The 17,837-nt window shown below is 60.7% G+C and overlaps 1 protein-coding gene across 17 annotated transcripts in view; it reads right to left on the minus strand.

Annotated features, from left to right (window-relative positions):
- LRRFIP1 (LRR binding FLII interacting protein 1) overlaps positions 1–7,312 on the minus strand; it is a 111,407-nt gene extending 104,095 nt beyond the window's left edge. For all 17 annotated transcript variants that reach the window (XM_054571095.1, XM_054571080.1, XM_054571074.1 and 14 more), the window contains exon 1: positions 7,147–7,312. In XM_054571095.1, coding sequence (XP_054427070.1) covers positions 7,147–7,242 — 96 coding nt within the window. In that variant the 5' untranslated portion in view covers positions 7,243–7,312. The remainder of the gene's footprint in view (positions 1–7,146) is intronic.
- Between the last annotated feature and the right edge of the window lie 10,525 nt (positions 7,313–17,837).

Here is a 17,837-nt window from a genome sequence, read left to right on the forward strand (position 1 = left end):
AGAGGTTTTAGTGCCTCGTGCCCGTGTCTGAATGGACAGCCAAGGATCACCAGTGTCTGGGGAAGGTTCCGGGATGCCAGACACCGAAGCCGACCCAGGACAAAAGAAAACGGACCGTAAGGGAAGAGAAAATTCCGGAGGGGAAGAGAGAAGGATGTCCTCAGAATGAGGCACTGTATTAGTGAATCCAAAAGATGCTGTGGAAAGGGACACAGACCAACAGCAGCAGCAACCCCCTGGAAACGAAGTGCAGAAGAGAGGCGTTCGGGGAAGGAGTGGCAGGTGGAGCCGAGCACTCTCCCGCCACGCGTCCGCGAAAGACGGGAATTTATACCCGAGGATGAACGGGCCGCTGTCCCCAACGCCGGTGCTTCTGAAAATGAGGAAACAGCGGGGAGGGGAACATTTGGGAAAGTCCCCAAAAGTGTAGAATACACGTTTCCAGGCTGAATGGACCCAATGAGTGTTTAAAAAATGGCAAAAGAAGAAAACAATCCAGAACACTGAGAATCAAGAGAAGATCCCAAGGCGTCTGGAGAGTGAAAACCACATCTTCCACAAGATGCTGGAAATATAGGAGACACCAGGATTCTGAAAGCTACCCCGAAAGCTAGAATAACATGGAAAGATGCCTTAAAACCATGGTAGAAAACACGTTTTAATTGCACTTTTCTGACGTTTATGAGCTTCTTTTACGGGACGGGTCATACAACCACCTGGCTCAGACACCGAGAGTGTGAAAAGCTTCACTTGCGGAAACCCCCTTCCGCCCACAGGCCTCCCGCTGGGCTCGGCCAGCATGAACACAAACGGCAGCTTTCCCACCGAGGGAGAGCGCAGGGCCTCCCTCTGCACACGGTTTTTTCCCTGAACAAGACACGCTGGGAATCGTTTCAAGGAACACACAAGAATCGTTGTCGTTTCTCAGAACATTATTTTTAACCTGGAACTTAAATGTTCAGCCAAACTGTCCCTCATGTATTAAAGTAGGATAAGACATTTTCAGATATGCAAATGTTCAGAAAGGGCATCCTTTCTCTGAAAGAGAGCGAAGGATGTGTTCCAGCAAAATGAGAGCATAATCCAAGAAAGAAGGTGATGGAGACAGAATCCGGCAAATAAAGAAACCACCGCGAGGCCAGGTAAGCAGCCAAGGGAATTCTGAGAACAGGGCAGAGGGGGTGACGTGGACCCTGGGCACACGGGAGCAGACGGGGTCTCGGGGACAGAGGTGTCCTGGCGGACAGTTCCAGGAGGGAATACGTGGAATGGACGGGTCATCTGATTTGCTTAATACTACAGACGATCATGTTGTGAGGAGCTCTGGTGACAAGGCTGTGAGGAATTAGATACGACAGATATGCAGATCGGAGAGCAGCTGGGAAAGAACAGAAAGAAGTAACCCCGAGAAGGCCGGGAAGGGCGTCGGCATGGCCGCCAGCTCCGCGGTCAGCGCTGCGGGGTTCCATCAGCTCCGCTCGCCGCGCGGGCCGTGCGCCAGCCGCCGATCCGAGGGCTTGTCGCTAAGCCCCTCGTTTACCCTACTAAGCACCTGTGAGACGTGAACCCTTAAAATGTCCCCACTTTACACATGGGGGACGGAGGCACAAGGTGGTCACGTGACTTGCTCAGGGTCATGCGGCAAGCGGCAGAGTCAGGCGCGGGCCCAGGGAACCCGAGTCCGGCCCGCACGCCCCGCCCACCGTGCAGGGGTCTGCCTGTGACCCCGGAACCTAAACTTACAGCGCCCCCACGGTGTGGCGATGAGGAGCAGGCCTGAGCCGGACCCACAAAGCCCCAGCCCTCGCCCCGCAAACCAGGAAGCCCGCAGGTGGTACCTAAGATTCTAACATCGGCGCAGAGGGCACACGCCTACCACTCCTACACGCGAGACGGTCGCCAGGGCAGCGAAGGTCTTGCAGGGCCACCGCTGCCGCCGCGGCTCCCACTGAGCGATCGGAGACGCCGCGGGAGAGTTCTCATCAGAGAAGGGACAGGATCTGACACATTTAAAAGGCCCTCCCAGCGGCTGCACGGAGAACGGCCTGAGAATGTGGGACAAGGGTGAGAGCGTTTCTTACTTTAATGAAATAAAAATTAGTTTTGCAAAGAAGTGAGAATGGAAGGACGACGAGAGGCGTAGCGGGCGGAGAGGACTGTGGGACAAGCCAGTGACCCGCGACGCCCGACGGCTCAGAGGTGACTTGGGGACGACAGCCCCAGACAGGGCACGGCCGGCCTGGGGCGGGGCCGCGGGCGGAGCCAAGAACTGACCGACCGCGGACCGGACGGAGCCTGGGCACCGGCAGAACGGCTGGGTTACGACACGGCCTGAGGCACGCCCCTCCGCCTCTCTCCGCTCCCCGAGGGGTCTTCATAGAATTATGGGCGTGCGGCTTCTGGGGGCACCCGGCGCCGCACCGACCTTAGAAGCAACTCCAGCCCCCCGCTTCCTGCTTTCCGATCCCGCACGGTGACCGGGCTCACGGGGGACAGGCTCCACGGGACCCCGGGTCCCCTGACTGCCGCGCTCCCGTGGGACCTCTTCATGTCACCCGCACGCAAGCCACAGCCCTGCCCACAGCGCCACCGAATGGCTGAAGGCTCCCCTGGCCCAGGCGCCGGGGCAGCTGGCTCCCCGACAGAAACAGCCGTGGTCGGCCCCGGCCAGCGGCGACCCCGGGACTGCCCCCGGCTGCGTTTCCGAGTCCACCTCCCGCCAGGCATCTTGCTGGGGCCACGGGAACAGCCCAAGGTCACGGGTGCCATGTCTGCAATCCAACAGCTCAGAGGGGGACAAAAGTCCGCCCGGCATGCCTGTCCTGATGCACTGCTAATGCCCGTGGGTGACGCGCGGAGACGCGTGTGCCTGGCCGAGGGGGCCGAGCGGGGGCCTGGGCCCCGGGGCTGTGCCGGGGTGTGGGGCAGGCCCGGGCTCTGGTGAGCCGTGTCGGAGGCCCGCATCGAACCCGCCTCCCCTCCCCCGTCACAAACTGTGGGAGACGCCGAGAGACACCACCATCCAATCTGTTTCCAGTAGCTTTTACCTGCTGGCCACCCTCAGAAAAGCAGTTTCATCTGGGGACAGGGCCTGAGACAGGCGGCAGCCAGACTGCCTTCAGGTAACGCGGGCTCGTGTCCCCGCCTGCGTCCCCTCCCCTGAGGGCAGGGCACCAGGGGCCCAGAGGAGCTGGGGGCTGGAGGGGAGGGCGGAGGGGCGGACGTCCCGCACTGGGCCAGGCTCCCGGGGCGTCTGAGAGGAGAGGGGGGCCACGGTCTCTCCAACAGGCTGGTCTATGAGGGCCGTTCGGGAAGGATGGGGGCGGGGGGGCTTAGGGTTGGCACGTTCTGTATTTGTGGGACTCCCCGGCACGAGGCAGGAGGGTGGTCCTGAGCGGGGGTCCCCAGAAGCAGAGGCGAGGACTTGGGACAGGTGGTACCAACAAGGGGAGAGGGGGGCAGTGGGGCGGGGGCCGGCGGGGGCCTTAGCCGGATCTACCCCTCACCTGACCCACCATCCCCCGGGGGCTCCGGAGCCTAATGCACCCCCTAGCGGTCTCCATGGGGGGGCCTGTCTGAGTCCTCACCTCCCCAGGCGGCAGGCACAGGCGGCCCCGGGGCTTGGGCATCATCGCCCTCCCCCCAAGTGACCCCCGAGGGGCCGCGGGGCATCTCTAGGGAAGGGGCGGCCGCGAACCCCGGCAGCCAGCCCTCCTAGGCGGGGAAATGAACCGCTGCCGACGGGGGCTCTGGGCGGCCACCAGCGGCACCCCTGAGGGGTCCCGGGGTCAGAGGACACGGTCACGGGGTGCCTCCTCGGAGGGGGGCCTGTGGGAACCGTGTGCGGGAGGCCCCACGCTGTGGGTGAGGAAGGAGGAGGCACCGTGGCTCGGGTGGGCGCAGCGGGGACGAGAAGCTAGCCCACAGACGCACGTCGTCCCTTTCCGCGGGCGTGGGGAGAGGCTTCCACTCGGGTGAACGCTCTCACCTGCCCCGGGGGTCGTGAGGCCTTGTCATTTTACTTGGCATTTTACTCAGGGGCTGAGGGCGGAAGGGGGTACTTGGGAGGCCAGTAGACGCCAGGAACAGGAGGCTGACGCCTGGGAGAGAAAGATGCACCCGCCCCGCACACGGCCCCACTGGCCACGCGGAACGCTGGCCCTGCTCCCCGCGGGGACGGCTCTCCGAGGGCCTCCCAGACCTCCGTCCCGACAGTGTTGCGCCCAGACGCCGCCTCAGGCCGGCAGTGAGAAGCAAGCTCCTACCGTGATTCCAAGTTGCAACTCCGTTTCCTACAAACGCTCCAGCTAAACCGCAGTGTAACGGCAGAAGCACAGTGGATCGCTCGCAGGAAGCTGGGCCAATCTGGGCTCCCGTGGAACTGGGACCGGCCTCCCTGCCAGGTGACCACCTCTGCCCTGAATTCTCCACGGAGCGTCGGAGGCACGTTCCTGGATGCCACACCTGGGTTGCCCCTGCCGCTTTCTTCCGAGTGCCCCAGCCTTCCTTCGGGCCCGCACCCCCCAAGTGCTCCAGGGCAGTTGACTGCCCCAGGCCCCGGATGGACCTGGCTGGTCACAGTGTAGGCCCGCCCCCTCCGCCACCGGGACTGCCCCTCAGGAAGGAGGGTGGGAGGCTTGATCCTCGCTCTCAGGAGAGACGGGGCTCGGCTCACGGGGCAGCCTGGGAACACGGCAGCCAGCCTGCCGGGAGCAAGGGGCCCCACGGACGAGGCCACCCCCACAGGGCCGCCCGGTGGAGCCAGCTGCAGCGGGCCTGTGGGCAGACGCCAGCACCCTCGGTGAGGCTGGTGGGGAGCCCGCACCCATGGGGAGGCCTGTGTGGGTGAGGTTCCTGTCCCTTCAAAAATAACGCGAAATGCCACTTCCTCCAGGATGTCACCCCTGGCTGCCGTTCCTCGTCCTGTCAGCAGGTGCTAACTCATTTCCAAACGCCCAGAACAGAAGGGCCGTGCTCCCTTCCCATCACGTCTCTTCCAGCCGTTGGTCTCTGGGTCAGACCCCACCCCCGCTCCTCGGGGGGCCCGTGCCCCTCAGGGCCACCCTTCCGCCCCGCGCCCCGAGGACAGGGTGTCGGGGCACTCAGAGGCCTCTCAGTGGCCGAGCAAGCAAAGTGCTGAACTCAGACCACCTCGTTAACTTCTACAAAAACTCTCAAGGGCTCGAGGGTGAAGGTTTCCCTTTTGAATGGTGACTGCAATTTCCACACTTGGGAGATATAATTTAACTTGCAGCAAAACATAAAATATCACACCTGCTCCTTCCAACGAACACTTGCGACACCCAGCTCGCCGGCTGGTTGGACCGTGAGGGTGTGCGTGGGGGCGGCTCTCGCTGTCCCTGCTTACGCGCTTCCCGGCCCTGTGCACTCGCTGCGAGCCTGGTGGCCGGCGTGGGGCGGGGGCTTTCCTTTCCCCTCCCTGACACGAGGAAACGCGGGCTGAGGGGTTGGGGCCTCCCCTCCCTCGGGAGGGCCGAGTCCGTGCAGACCTGTGTGCACTTTCCCAGCCCGCGTCTGACCCCAGGTCTGAACTGGTCACCGTCCGCTGGGCCTCCCCGGCTCGGGGAGAGGACCCCGGCGCCCTGTTCCGCAGGAACCCAGAGCTTTCCTTCTCAGTCGCCTTCTGTGAAAACCAGCAGACAGGAGGCGGGCTTTGGGAACTCTCATTCTTCTCGTTCCTTTGTCCCCAAACCACCAATGGAGAGCTGGGGCCATCCTCGTTGGTCACCTCTGGCCGCCTGGCCCAACGTGCCTGGTCTTACGGTCCAATACCTACAGGAAGGCCCGCCTTTGAAGCCGGGGATTATAGTCAAGCGACTGCGCTTAGCAAATGGCTATATTTAGCCAAGTGCACTTTAAGCGCCTTGCAGTTCCGTTTTTTCTAAATCTGTGAACGTACCAGACACTGCGGAGGGCTTACAAGGGGCTCGGTTCTGGGTGGGGCTCTGTGGATGCCGAAGTGAGACGCTGCCCGCCTGGCCGTCCCCTTCTGCAGGGGGACAGACACGGGAATCAGGACCAAGCCCGCCCTGGGCTTTGAGGGATGAAGAGGAGTTGGCCTGGGAAGCCCTTTCCCTTCCCACAGAGAGAGACACCAAAGCGCGCATGCACTGAGGGCTCAGGCACTGCGGCGGGCAGCGTGTGTCCGCCACAGCGGCATGTGCCCTGACATCACCTGAGTGCGAGGCCACAGGGCGCACGCACTCAGCCACCCGGCACAGCAGCCTCGTCCGGGAAGCTTTTCCACGTGAGAGCGATGCTCTGTGGACGCCCATCCCTGTGCCCCAGCCCTTGGAGGAGGGTCGCAGGGTCGCACGGCCCCTGCGAGTGCGTCCTTCGTACAGTGAGCGAGTCGGCGCGCTCAGAAACACGGCGCGCAGCTGAAAAGGCACAGAAGGGTGTTCTCTGAAAACTCAAGCCCCGCGGTCCGCCCCCGGCCAAGGGGCGGCGCCCCTCCCTACGGAGCGGCTGCTACCGGTCCGCGGGGCGCCTTCTCCGGTGTGGCGGGCTGATGCGGGCTGGTCCTGGTGGGAGAAGAGGCGCGCGTGTGGATCTGCACGCGGGGCTCCTCCGCGGCCGGGAAGGGCATCGCCCACCTCGTGAGGATACACTCCGCCCGGGAAACTTGGATGGAAACCTCGGGGTGCCCGGACCCAGTGTCAGGCTAGGTCCCCACACAAGAGCTACAGCGACCGCAAGTCCATGCCCACGCTGCACCCTGTGTGACAGACAAGCCACGACAAATGGTCACCGGCAGGGGCCGGTCCCTATCGCCAGAGCCATGTGGTCTCCGGGGACGTCCACAGGACTCCAGGGTCCGGCCTGCAGCACCCCACGATGCGGCACAACAAAGCGGGGCGCGCGTCCCCCACCCGCCGGACCGCGCCACCTTGCGCCAGGGGCGGCGCCCCAGCCCCGCGCGCCCCGGGGGCAGCGGCTGAGGGGAGCCGGGACGGCGGAGGGGACAGTGTCCCTAGGGCCGCAGGACGGGCGCCGGGTCCGCCGAGACCCCAGCCGGGCCCAGGTCCCCGCCCCCGCAGAGGACCGACGGACGGACGGACGGATGGACCGCCGCCTGACAGCCGCGCGCGCCCCCGCCCCCGCAGACCCGGCCGCCGCGCTCACCTCGCGAGCGATCTGGTTCAGCGCGTCGTCCTCCGCCGTCAGCCGCTCCCGGTTGGGGAGCCGCTTGCGCCCCGCGCCCTGGGTGCCCATGTCCATCGGCCACGCCGCCGCTGCTGCCGCGGGGCCCGCCGCTGCCGCCGCTCGCGGCCCCTCCGCCCGGGTCCGCCCCGCCCCTCCCTCCGCCGCGGCGTCATGGCGTCAGCGGGCGCGGGCCGGGGACGCGGGGACGCGGGGGACGGGGCTGGGCGCCAGGACCCGTGGGACGGGGGCCGTGAGCCTGGAGACTCGGGGAGGTTGGGGATCGGGGCTCGCGGGCGCGGGGCGCAAGGTGCCTGGGGGACCGCGGCACCGGAGGGCGGACCGCCACTGGGGCCACCACCCCGGGGCCGTGGGTGCCGGCGGAGCGGGGACCTCCGCGGGGCGTGGCGGACCCTCGGGGCCCGGACTACCGAGCGGCCAGTGCGGCGGGGGCGGGGGCAGGGGCGCGGGCACGCGACACAGAGCAGCTCCCGCCGAGCCCGGGTCCAGGGGCACAGACCCGGGGGTGGAGGCGGGGTCGGCCCGGCGCCCGCAGACCCGGTCCCGGCGGCTGGGCCCTGTGACCTTGGCCGGCCCCGGAGCCTCAGGCGGGGTCAGAGTCAGCGTGGTGGTGGGTAGGGCTCCTCCTTAACGTGCGTGTCCTTCGTGACTCCTCACTTCGCTCCTGTGTCCCTGGCTTCTGAGAGGAGGCCCGACACAGCGGCTGCCCGCAATAAATAGTTGTGGAAAAAAGGAAAGAATTTGCCTGAAGTTCACCTTCCATACTCTGAAGGCGGGTTTGAAAATAACCCGGAGTGTCCGGTGAGGTTCGCAAAGCTGTTGCCTTCTGGTCCCCCCGGATGCAGGAAGAACACACTAGAACTTCGAGGAGTATGTATTTTAAATCGAAGCTAAGAGCATGATCTATCAAATATCAACCTCAGTACAGAACTTCACTGTTCCGGGCTCCCCGTGCCGTGGCGCGGGTGCACAGCGGCCTCTCTCATTCGATCATTTCCAGAATAGTTTGATGTATTTGAACCAGGTTAAATGGCTTTATGGAAAACAGAACCTACTTGTAGCTAAAACTCAAAGGGCAGAAAAATGGCTGCAAAAGATTGAAAGGGTTCTTGGAAAGCTATCCCCCCAAATCACGACCAGACAATGCCCGAGCTTCTTCCTCCAGGGAGGAGCCCTGGGTTGGCCTCCCCCACCGCGGCTGTTAGATACGAGAGCCATCAGTTATCATCCAAAGCAACTCGAACCGTGTGCCTGTCGTGAACGATCGCCCCCATTTTCAGTGGATGTTGTGGCTGGACACAGCAACAGGGTGATGAAGACGTAACTGATATGTAACTACATACATGCATATCGGGGGCTATTCATAAATATGTAGTGAGAAAGTCCATGGCATAAAAAAAAAAAGCCAGGGTTCTCGAGCAGCGATTCTGAAATTTGCAGGGATTGTGAATGTCTTTGAGAATCTGATGAAAGCTGGATCCTCTTCCAGGAAAAAAAAAAAAGCCCACGAACGGGAAATTTGAGCACAGTTTTAAAGGGTGACAGTCTGAAGTCCATCCAGGGCTCTCTGACTCCCATTCTGAACTGTCCCCATTTGACCCTTTACCTGCCAAAGCCAGGATAACCTTCCAAACACACGCTGTCACATGCCAGTCCAGACGCCAGAGTGGCTCCGCGGCGCCGCTGCGGCCGTCCTGGGGAGCCCCGGCAGGCGGGGGCCGGGCGGCCAGTCACGCGTGGCGAGGGACGGGTAGGATGCCGGGGTTTGGGAACTTGCTTGTTGTGCATGCTCTTACCCGGATAATCTCATCCTTCCTCAGTGCTGCCCCGTGGCGGGAATTCTGCATAAACAAGGCGCGTCGGTGGGAGGGTGTCTCACTCGGGGTCACTCCACGCCGTGCGCACCCCTGGGGAGGAGCTGCGGGTGGCTGTCCTGTGCCCGGCGCCAGCTCCTCGGCCAGGCTCATTGAGCTGTCCTGTTGTCAGGACCAAGATGGCCTCTTCTGCCCTCAGAGAGCCTCGTCCAGGACGACGGGCCCACGGTGCCCAGGACGTGAGTGCGGCCTGACCAAATGGCGCCCTCGCATCAGGCGCAGGATGAAGCGGGACGCGGGGTCCGACGCTCTTTTCGCTTGCGGGAGAGCAATGCCGCAATGCTTACAGACTAGCGATGGCATTGCTCGTTTCCTCGCTCGGGTACTATTAACTAGCAATTGCATTGTTTTTAAAAAGAGGTGACCAAGGACTTTTAGCTTCTAGCAATGCAAATGAAACATATCAAAGTAACCTTCCTGCCAATAACAATCGAAAAAATAAGATACCAAAGGTAACCGTGTGTGCGCAAAGGCAGGTGGGACGGGAGAGGCCGCGGCCTTCGCAGGACATCTCTTTCCCCAGGGGACAGCGTCCAGCCTCCAGGGGGCGCTGGGAGTTGAACTCAAGACTCCCTTGACCTAAGAGTTCGATGTCAGGGTCTGGGGCTGTGCGCAGGGCTGGAGACTGAGTGAGGGAGTCCCAGGAAAGGGGGTGCACAGTGGGCTGAGCCTCTGTGCACGAACTTGTGCAGACTCCAGGGCTGAGTCCCGGGCCACGCTGTCTTGGCCGAGGCCCCAAGAAACCCAGGAGAAAGCAGCCGCAAGCCTGGGAGGGTGGAGCAGAGATTTCAGCAGCTCCCCAGGGCCGGGAAGATCGAGTCAGAATTCAAGTCCTACTAAGCTCACGGGGCTTGTCGAGCACACTGAGCTCTCTGAAACCCCCGAGAGGCTACGCCTTAGAGCAGCATTTTCAACCAAGGTGCGTGGCAGGTGTTTCTAACACATGTAGCACCTGACTAGTCAGTCGGGGGCGCCGACCTCTTTTCCTTAGATTGTCAAATAAAAAGATAAATGACAACGGCCGACACCGTGTGGTGTGGCGTGAACGCATCACAATTATACCTATTTTTTTTTTGGTCAGATTGGCACAGAAAATGTAAGATATTTTGGGGTGCGCCGCAGAGTGTTAGTAACTAGTTCACATGTGCGCTGAGATGAGACAGGTTGTGCATCGTGGCCTTGGAGGGAGGCAGCACTTGATGGCTAAGGGCTCTGACAGAAACATCAACACGCGTGTCGCAACAAAGCCTAGAGCCAAGTCTCGGTACGACCGATGCGGTACACAGGGTCCCGGTGAGCTCACTCCCTGCGGGGACCAAATCAAAAGTCTCCAAAGATAGCAGAGCCCATAGCTCCGAAATACACTGCCCACAGTGGCCAGTCTCCCACGAGGTATCACTAGGCCCAAGAAGAATCGTGAAAATGAGACTCCTAGTCAAGAGGAAAAACACTCAGCAGGAACAGATTCACAGATAACCTAGGTATTGAATTAACAGGTGGCGGGGGGGGGGTTGTATAAAATAACTATCAGAAAGATGGATATGGTGGATGAAGAGGTGGAGAATTTTAGGCAAGACTGGGGACTCTAAAAACGAACCAAATGGCAATTGTAGAACTGAAAAAACCGCAACGCCTGTCATTCAAAACTCGTTGCCTAGTATTACCAATCGGCGGGGTGATGCAGGAGGAAGGGCCAGCGAACGCGGGGAACAGCTAGTGAGTTTCCGCTCGCTGAGGAGCTGAGAGGAAAGATGTTCCAAAAAGGGAGAGACCAGGTTCCAGGGCTTCAGGCCACCACAGCGGCCCCTTGGTTTTCACAAAGGCACCAGGATCATTCTCTGGGGAAAGGAGAGTTGTTTGTTTATTTTTTTTAAGTAAATGGAGCTGAACAAATAGATAGTTATAGAGAGAATAAAGTGTGGCTCTTATCTCACGCCATACACAATAATTAAGTCATGACAGAGTTTAGATCTAAATTCAGTAGCTAAAACTATAAAATTTCCAGGAGAAAACGTAGAAGAGTATCTTTGAGACCTCGGGGGCAGGAAAAGTTTTCTTAGGCAGTATACAAAAGGCGCTGATCACCGAATGCCAAATTGATTAACTGGACTTCATCAACATTAAAAATCTCTGCTTATATAAAACCACTCTTTTATGAGCCTTGGCTGGTGTGGCTCCGTGGATCGAGCACCAGCCTGCAAACCAAAGGGTCGCCGGTTCGATTCCCAGTCTGGGCGCATGCCTGGGTTGCGGGCCAGGTCCCCAGCTGGGGGCGTGCGAAAGGCAACCACACATTGATGTTTCTCTCCCTCTCTTTCTCCTTCCCTTCCTTTCTCTCTAAAATTAAATACATAAAATCTTAAAAAAAAAAAAACCCTTATGAAAATGAAAACACAAGCAGCAGATTGAGAAAATATCCACCATACAGAAATGTGATAAAGCACCTTTATCCAGAATGCGTCAAGATTTCTTGCACATTGATAAGAAGATAAAAGAGGCATTTAACTAATGGCCAAGAGGTTTGAAGACTTGAACAGACGCCTCACGTGAGAAGGTGCGCACATGACCAAAACGTGTAGCACAAAAAAACCACAATGAATGAATGCGACCGACAAGACCGATGACACCAAATGCTGAGGAGGACTCTCGAGCTCGCCTGCGCGGCTGGCGGCTGTGATGTGCAGCCACTTTGGAACACCATTGGGAGCCTCCTGACCCCTGGGCCCAGCCATTCACAGCCTCGTTATTTACCCAGGAGACGTGCAACCATGTCTACAAAACGACGCGGCCAGGAATGCGCCTACGAGCCAAACACTGCGAACAACCCAATGACCATCAAGAGATAAGCAAACTGTGGCTGTAGACGCAACGCGACTCAGCAATAAAAGCCGTCACCCCCCCGGAGACAGGCAGCTGCGCGGACGGATCGCCAAAGCATGAATTTGTGTGAGAGACAAAACATACGTGTGGGATGATTCCATTTACATGAAACTCGAGAGCAGGCCACACGGAGCGCGGGGGGTGGGGTTGGCCAGGGGCGGCCTGCGGAGGACGGGTGGGGTGACTACAAAGGGGCTGCGGGACACTTTTCGGGGTGACGGGAATGTTCTGTGTCCTCTGTGAAGGGCTGCTGTGCAGCGTGACCAACCGCCCAGGTTGGCCTGGGGACAAGGGGCTGCCTGAGATGACACGCTTGGGGTTTTAAAACAGGGATAGTTCCGGGAAAATTGGGACCAGGGGTCGCCCCACGTTACATGCATGTGCACATCTGTTAACACCTGTAGAATTTTGGCATGCTTGTCTACATGCAGGTACACGGCCACGCACGCTTAAAATCTGTGCCTCTGGTTATGAGTAAATGACCCTTCAATAAAAAGGAGTATTTTTAAAAGAATGGCCCTGGCTGAGTAGCTCAGTTGGTTAGAACATTGTCCTGATAGGCCAAGGTTGTGGGTTCGATCCCCGGTCAGGGCGCACGCATGCGTCCACCTATGAATGTATACATGAGTGGGAAAACAAATTGGTGTTTTCCTCTCTTTTTCTCTCGAAAAATCAATAAATAAAAAATTTAAAAAATAATAACAGAAAAACGAGCAAACCAATGGAAACACAGGCGAGCCCCGGAAGAGAGTGCTCGCGGTCAGATGCCAGCAGACTCCCTGTTTATGGTGACGGCTTTCGGAAGGGCCACAGCCTCAGGGGCCGCCTAACACACCGCTGACCACACGCACCACTTCCTCCGGGACGCGGAGACCTCGGACCAGCAGGCTCCAGGAAGAGGTATTTGGGGGCCGGCGAGTTCGGCGCCCGTCTGCGGGGTCCCCATGGCACACCTTTCACCTGCAGACGGACCCTGGGGCACGTCGGGACCCGAGGCGAGGCGGTGACCGGCCCACGGTCCCGGGGGGGCTCCTGCCGGCTGGGAACGGGGTCATGAAGCTCACGTCTCTCCGCGGCACCCTCCGCCTCTTCCTCTCCCCCGCTGCGGCCTGCTCTCGCAAGCCCCTCTGTGCTCCTGGTCGTTGGGCGTCTGCGGCCCTGAGCGCGCAGCCTGGGTCCTCTGGACCGCGTTGGGATTGGCCTGTTCCCACTGGTGGCTCACAGGTGGTCTTGGTCGAGGGCAGGGGCCCACGCATCCCGGGGGTTTGCAGACGTTGTGCACCTGGGCAGGTATGGGGGCAGAAACCTCCTGTGCTCCTCTGCTGCCTCAGGGCACCGGGAGCGGGGCGGCTCTTCCCCTGGGTGGGTGGCCTCTCCTCTCGGGGGGCCGCTGGACTGAGGCTTCAACGCTGCCCTTGTTGGTTTCTCAACCCCCGCCCGGCACCGCGCACGCGGAGCTCGGGCTCAGGCGGTTCAGACCTTTTCCATGTTTTACAGGGAGATGCTGGCCACGTTTTTGGCTGGGGCTTTTAAGAGCACTCTGTGTCCTTGATTTGGCAATTTTTAAATAGCAGAAACATTTCACCAAGCTTTTGTTATGAGGAATAATGCTCTGTTGACGTTCTCGTGAGAAGAAAAAAATCCGGACATTTCCTTCTCTGCAAATTGAGACAGAAGAATCGGAAGCCGGGCTGGCTTTGCCTGGCTTGCCCTCTGCTGCACTGCGCTCCGGGGCTGGGGGGGCGCTGTGTGGACAGGGGCGGTCCAGGCCAGGACCCAGGCTCTGTGCCAGCCTCCCATCTATTTTAGGAACAGAATAGAAACATAGTTTGCTACTTACTCACTGGCTTCCTGTGTTCCACACCCCCAGACAAAGAGCAGTGTTTAAAAATCTGCTACACGCAGTTTATAAAACTCAGCTCTGCAGAACAAAAAGTATATGGTTTTCTCCCTATGAAACATTTTTCTCCCAGTGAAATGCAATCACAAGGCAAGATAGGAGCCTTGGAACGATCAAATGAAACCGCAGCCGCCCCCCCGCCCCCGAGACGCGCGAACACACACACACACACACACACACACACAGCAGGGGGCCTGCCGGGCGCTGTGCGTGGCTGGGGTGCCTGGGGTGGACGGGGCTGCCGGGGGGGCCAGGGCGAGCAGGGGGCCTCTCCTGCCTTCAGCGGGTCTCCGGGCGGCAGGCCGAGCAGTGGGCCAGGTACAAACCGCCAGAGCGTCTTGCTGGGTTGGTCGGGAAGAACGCTTCCTTTACCAACGCCGCCGAGGAAGGGGTGCTGTCACCTGCTGTGACGTGGCTTCGGGGCCACGATTTCACGGCCTGCGGGGTGACAGTGTTAAACCACGGACATGCCACGCCGACCCCTGCCTTTTTGGCGTGAGTCCCGGCTGATTATTCTGAGAAACAGCAAACACAGGAGAAGCTCAGGGAACGGCAGAGGTTGCCCTTTTGCAGGAGCAGCACATGCACAGGCACCTGGGGCGTCTCCAAGCACGAAGGGCTCTCCCGCTCTGCGCCCGGAGACGAGGTGGCCGAGCCCCTGGTCGCCCATCCGCAGAGAAGGCGGGCGCCCAGTCCGCAGCCAGCCGAGCCACCTCCTCTGCCTCTCCCGCCGCCTCCCCGCACCGAGCTCTTGCTGCTGTTGTCTTTAGCTGAAGACGGGAGTTTAGCGCGTGGCGTGGGCCACGGGGGACGGGGCTCATGCCCCATGGCATCTCCCGGGGTAGATGCTCATAAACTTCAGTTTGTTTTTCTCTCATCACGCTGTCTTTTATCACGGGGGTCTCAGCCCAGGACTCTGAAGGGAGAGGAAAAGTGACCCTTCCTCCCTTACAGCCATCCCTGTGTCCTATGCAAGGACTCCGGTTCCGTTTCTCGGAGAAGGCGACCCTGGATCCTTGCTCAGCACCAAACCATAGCTGTTGCCCGAAACCCCTGGCTGGCCTGTTGGGGACAAGATGAGACACCCTGCAAAGAAGGAGGAGGGCCTGTGGCCTTGGGGAGCAGCGTGGGGGTGGGACGGAAGGGACAGGGCCGGGGGGCGGGCCAGGGCCGATGCCAGGAAGGAGGCACAGCCCTGCGGGACGAGCCCGGATAAGGGCACAGAGACGCGCCAGTGCCCGACTGCGAGGGCTGGACGAAGAAGAGGCGAGACCCGCCGCGCGTCCCGGGGTACGTGCGTGTGCGTTCGTCTGCGTGCCTGGCGCGCGCGTGTGTGCGGGCCCACTGTTACCCTCCGCTTCCCGGTCTTGGGCAGGAACCTGCTCTCGTCGTTCTGGCTGTTGGGTGGATGGATGGCGGGGCCGACCACCAGACTGCAGCACATCCTAATTATTTCAGCGCCTGGGCGCGTCCGTCCTTCGGGGGGCCGTTTCATGCTGTGCGTGGCTGAGCTTCCGGGGGGAAGCCCGACTTTTTGTCTCCCTTCCTCTCATTGGCCCACCGTTCGCCTGCCAGTTCAGCACGGATTCACCGGGCACCCTCTGGGAACGAGGCCAGTGGGGACCTCCTTTCGCTGAGACCAAGGGGAAGCAGAGCCTCTCCTGGTGCACCTGCCGGCGCCCTGCCCCCGCGATTGTGGGGCTCCCACGGTGCCCGCTCCCGCAGGAGGGGGCCCCCCACGCCAGCCTGGAGAGGAGGGATGAGAGTGGGGGGCGGGAAGCGGAGCGGGCGCTGCCTCCAGGTGTCCGAGCCCCGGTCGGCCTCTGTCCCACAGGGGTGGGAGGGGGTGGACGTGGGCGTGGAGTGCGTGTCACGTTCCTCGATGCTCCTGTGTCCCCTCAGGGGCTTACCCATGTGCCCCTATGGGGACATTTAGGTGTTGCTGATGCAGATCATTTAATTTAACGTTATCGCTGACCTCTGGGAAGGTTTCCTCGGCCTCCTCAGTGGGCAGTGAGTCCTGGGGGTGCTTCTGCTCCGTGAGTCCTGGGCGCCGTCCTGGGGACAGGAAAGTCCTTAACAAATAAACACTTATTGTCTCTTCCTGGAGGCCTGGAAATCCAGGTGCGGGAGGGTTCGTGTCCTCGGGGGCTCTGAGGAGGATCCACTCCGGGCTGCTCTCCCGGGTCCCGGTGGGTACCGGCAGTCCTTGCCGTTCCCTGAACACGGAGTTGGGGACCGCTTTGTCACCTGGTATGGGTGCTTAGAGCCTGACATCCTTCTCTAGGCTCACGAACCCCCAAAGGACGGGCCTGGGGCAGGGGCCCCCTTGCTTTTCAGGGAGGCAGACCTCACGTGCCAGCTGGCCTCGCCACGGCAGTTTAGGACACCCGAGGTGTTGTGGTTGAATCGGTTTGCCCCGGAACTCACAGGTGCGCGTCCTCACCCCAGGACCTCAGGCGGTGACCTTGTTGGAGACGGAGTCTTTGCAGAGATGACGGAGTTACAATGGGTCATCAGGGTGTCCTCGTCCCACAGGAGTGGTGTCCTTATAAAAGGGGGTCGTTAGGGGAGGGACCCCCTCCCAGAGAGACGCCACGGGAAGAACGGGGCAGAGAGGGAGCCGTCCCCAGAGGCTGGGCGGGCCTGGGGCAGACTCTCCCATGGACTCAGAAAGAACCAGCCCTGGGCCGACCGGGGCCCCGAACTGCGGGACAACCCGTCTGCACTGCCTGAGCGGCCCGGGGTGTGGCCCTCTGTGACAGCAGCCCTGGCACGCTGACACACGGGGGCCCCACCTTCCACGGGACGGGGCTCTGCGCCTGCGTCTTCCGCGAGCCCCCCCGGCTCCCTCTGAAGGTGGCCACGAGGGTCTCGGCAGAGTCCCCCTCGCGCCTTGCGCACGCTTGCCCTCGGTGAGACGGCAGGCGCAGCCACCTGCAGCCCTGGCTGTGGGCCACGCCACTCATGCCGCCCAGGAGTGGACGGGCGCCCTCCGGGAGCCTGGGGGCTTGGGAAGGTTGGGGCGGGGGCTGGGCGCTAGGGTGGGTCTGTTTAGAGCCTCTTTCTTAGGGAGCTGACGAACCTCGTCACAGGAAAAGGAGAGGGAATCCTGTACCTGGAGGCCGCGTGACCCTGAGACACAGACACGTCAGTCAGATCTCGGATGTTTATCTGCACAGAGCTGAACGCCCCACTCCCTGCCCCGGCCACTCTCAGCTTTGGTCTCCCTTCCTTTCCCTTCCTTCCTTCCTTCCTTCCTTCCTTCCTTCCTTCCTTCCTTCCTTCCTTCCTTCCTTCCTTTCAGATTGTATTTATTTATTTTTAAAGAGGGGAAGGAAGAGAGAAAGAGGAACATCCATGTGTGGTTGCCTCTCGTGCGCCCCCTACTGGGAACCTGGCCTGCACCCCAGGCCTGCGCCCTACACTGGGAATCGGACGGCGACCCAGTGGTCTGCAGGCCGGTGCTCAGTCCACGGAGCCACACCTGCCCGGGCCCAGCTTTGATTGTTCACAAGGGCTCCCAGGTGCCGGGCAGCCGCGTGCGAGGGAGAGCGTTCTTACTGTCAGCGCGGAGCGTGGCTGAACGCGGCCAAGGACCTGAAGACGTGAGTCATTTCCTCGACTCTGCCCTCTGGTCCCAGGTGTCCTGCATGTGGGACCGCAGCGGAGTCAAAGGTGGCTTTGTCCCTGAGCCGTGGCCGCGTGGTCCCGGTTTGTCCTCCAGGAACGTGAGGCCCACTCGCTCAGGAGCAATTTCTAGCAGCGAGGCCGCTCTTGCCAAACGGTGGGCGTCGCGAGCCTTTGCCAAAATATCAGTCACAATATTCAATACATGATGACAGTTCCCAGACAGATGAAGAAACAGAGGCGTGGCCCGTGGTCGAGGAAACGCAACAACCGATCTGTGGAATCAGAGCCCGGCGCTAACCAGATGGTGGGATGTGCGGATGAAGGGCGTAAATCGCTGTGACAAACATGGGGACAGTGCTACAGGA

This window comes from Pteronotus mesoamericanus, unplaced genomic scaffold (genome assembly GCF_021234165.1).
Source record: "Pteronotus mesoamericanus isolate MK-2021 breed Mesoamerican mustached bat unplaced genomic scaffold, CSHL_Meso_final contig_1018, whole genome shotgun sequence".
Classification (NCBI taxonomy): Eukaryota; Metazoa; Chordata; class Mammalia; order Chiroptera; family Mormoopidae; genus Pteronotus; species Pteronotus mesoamericanus.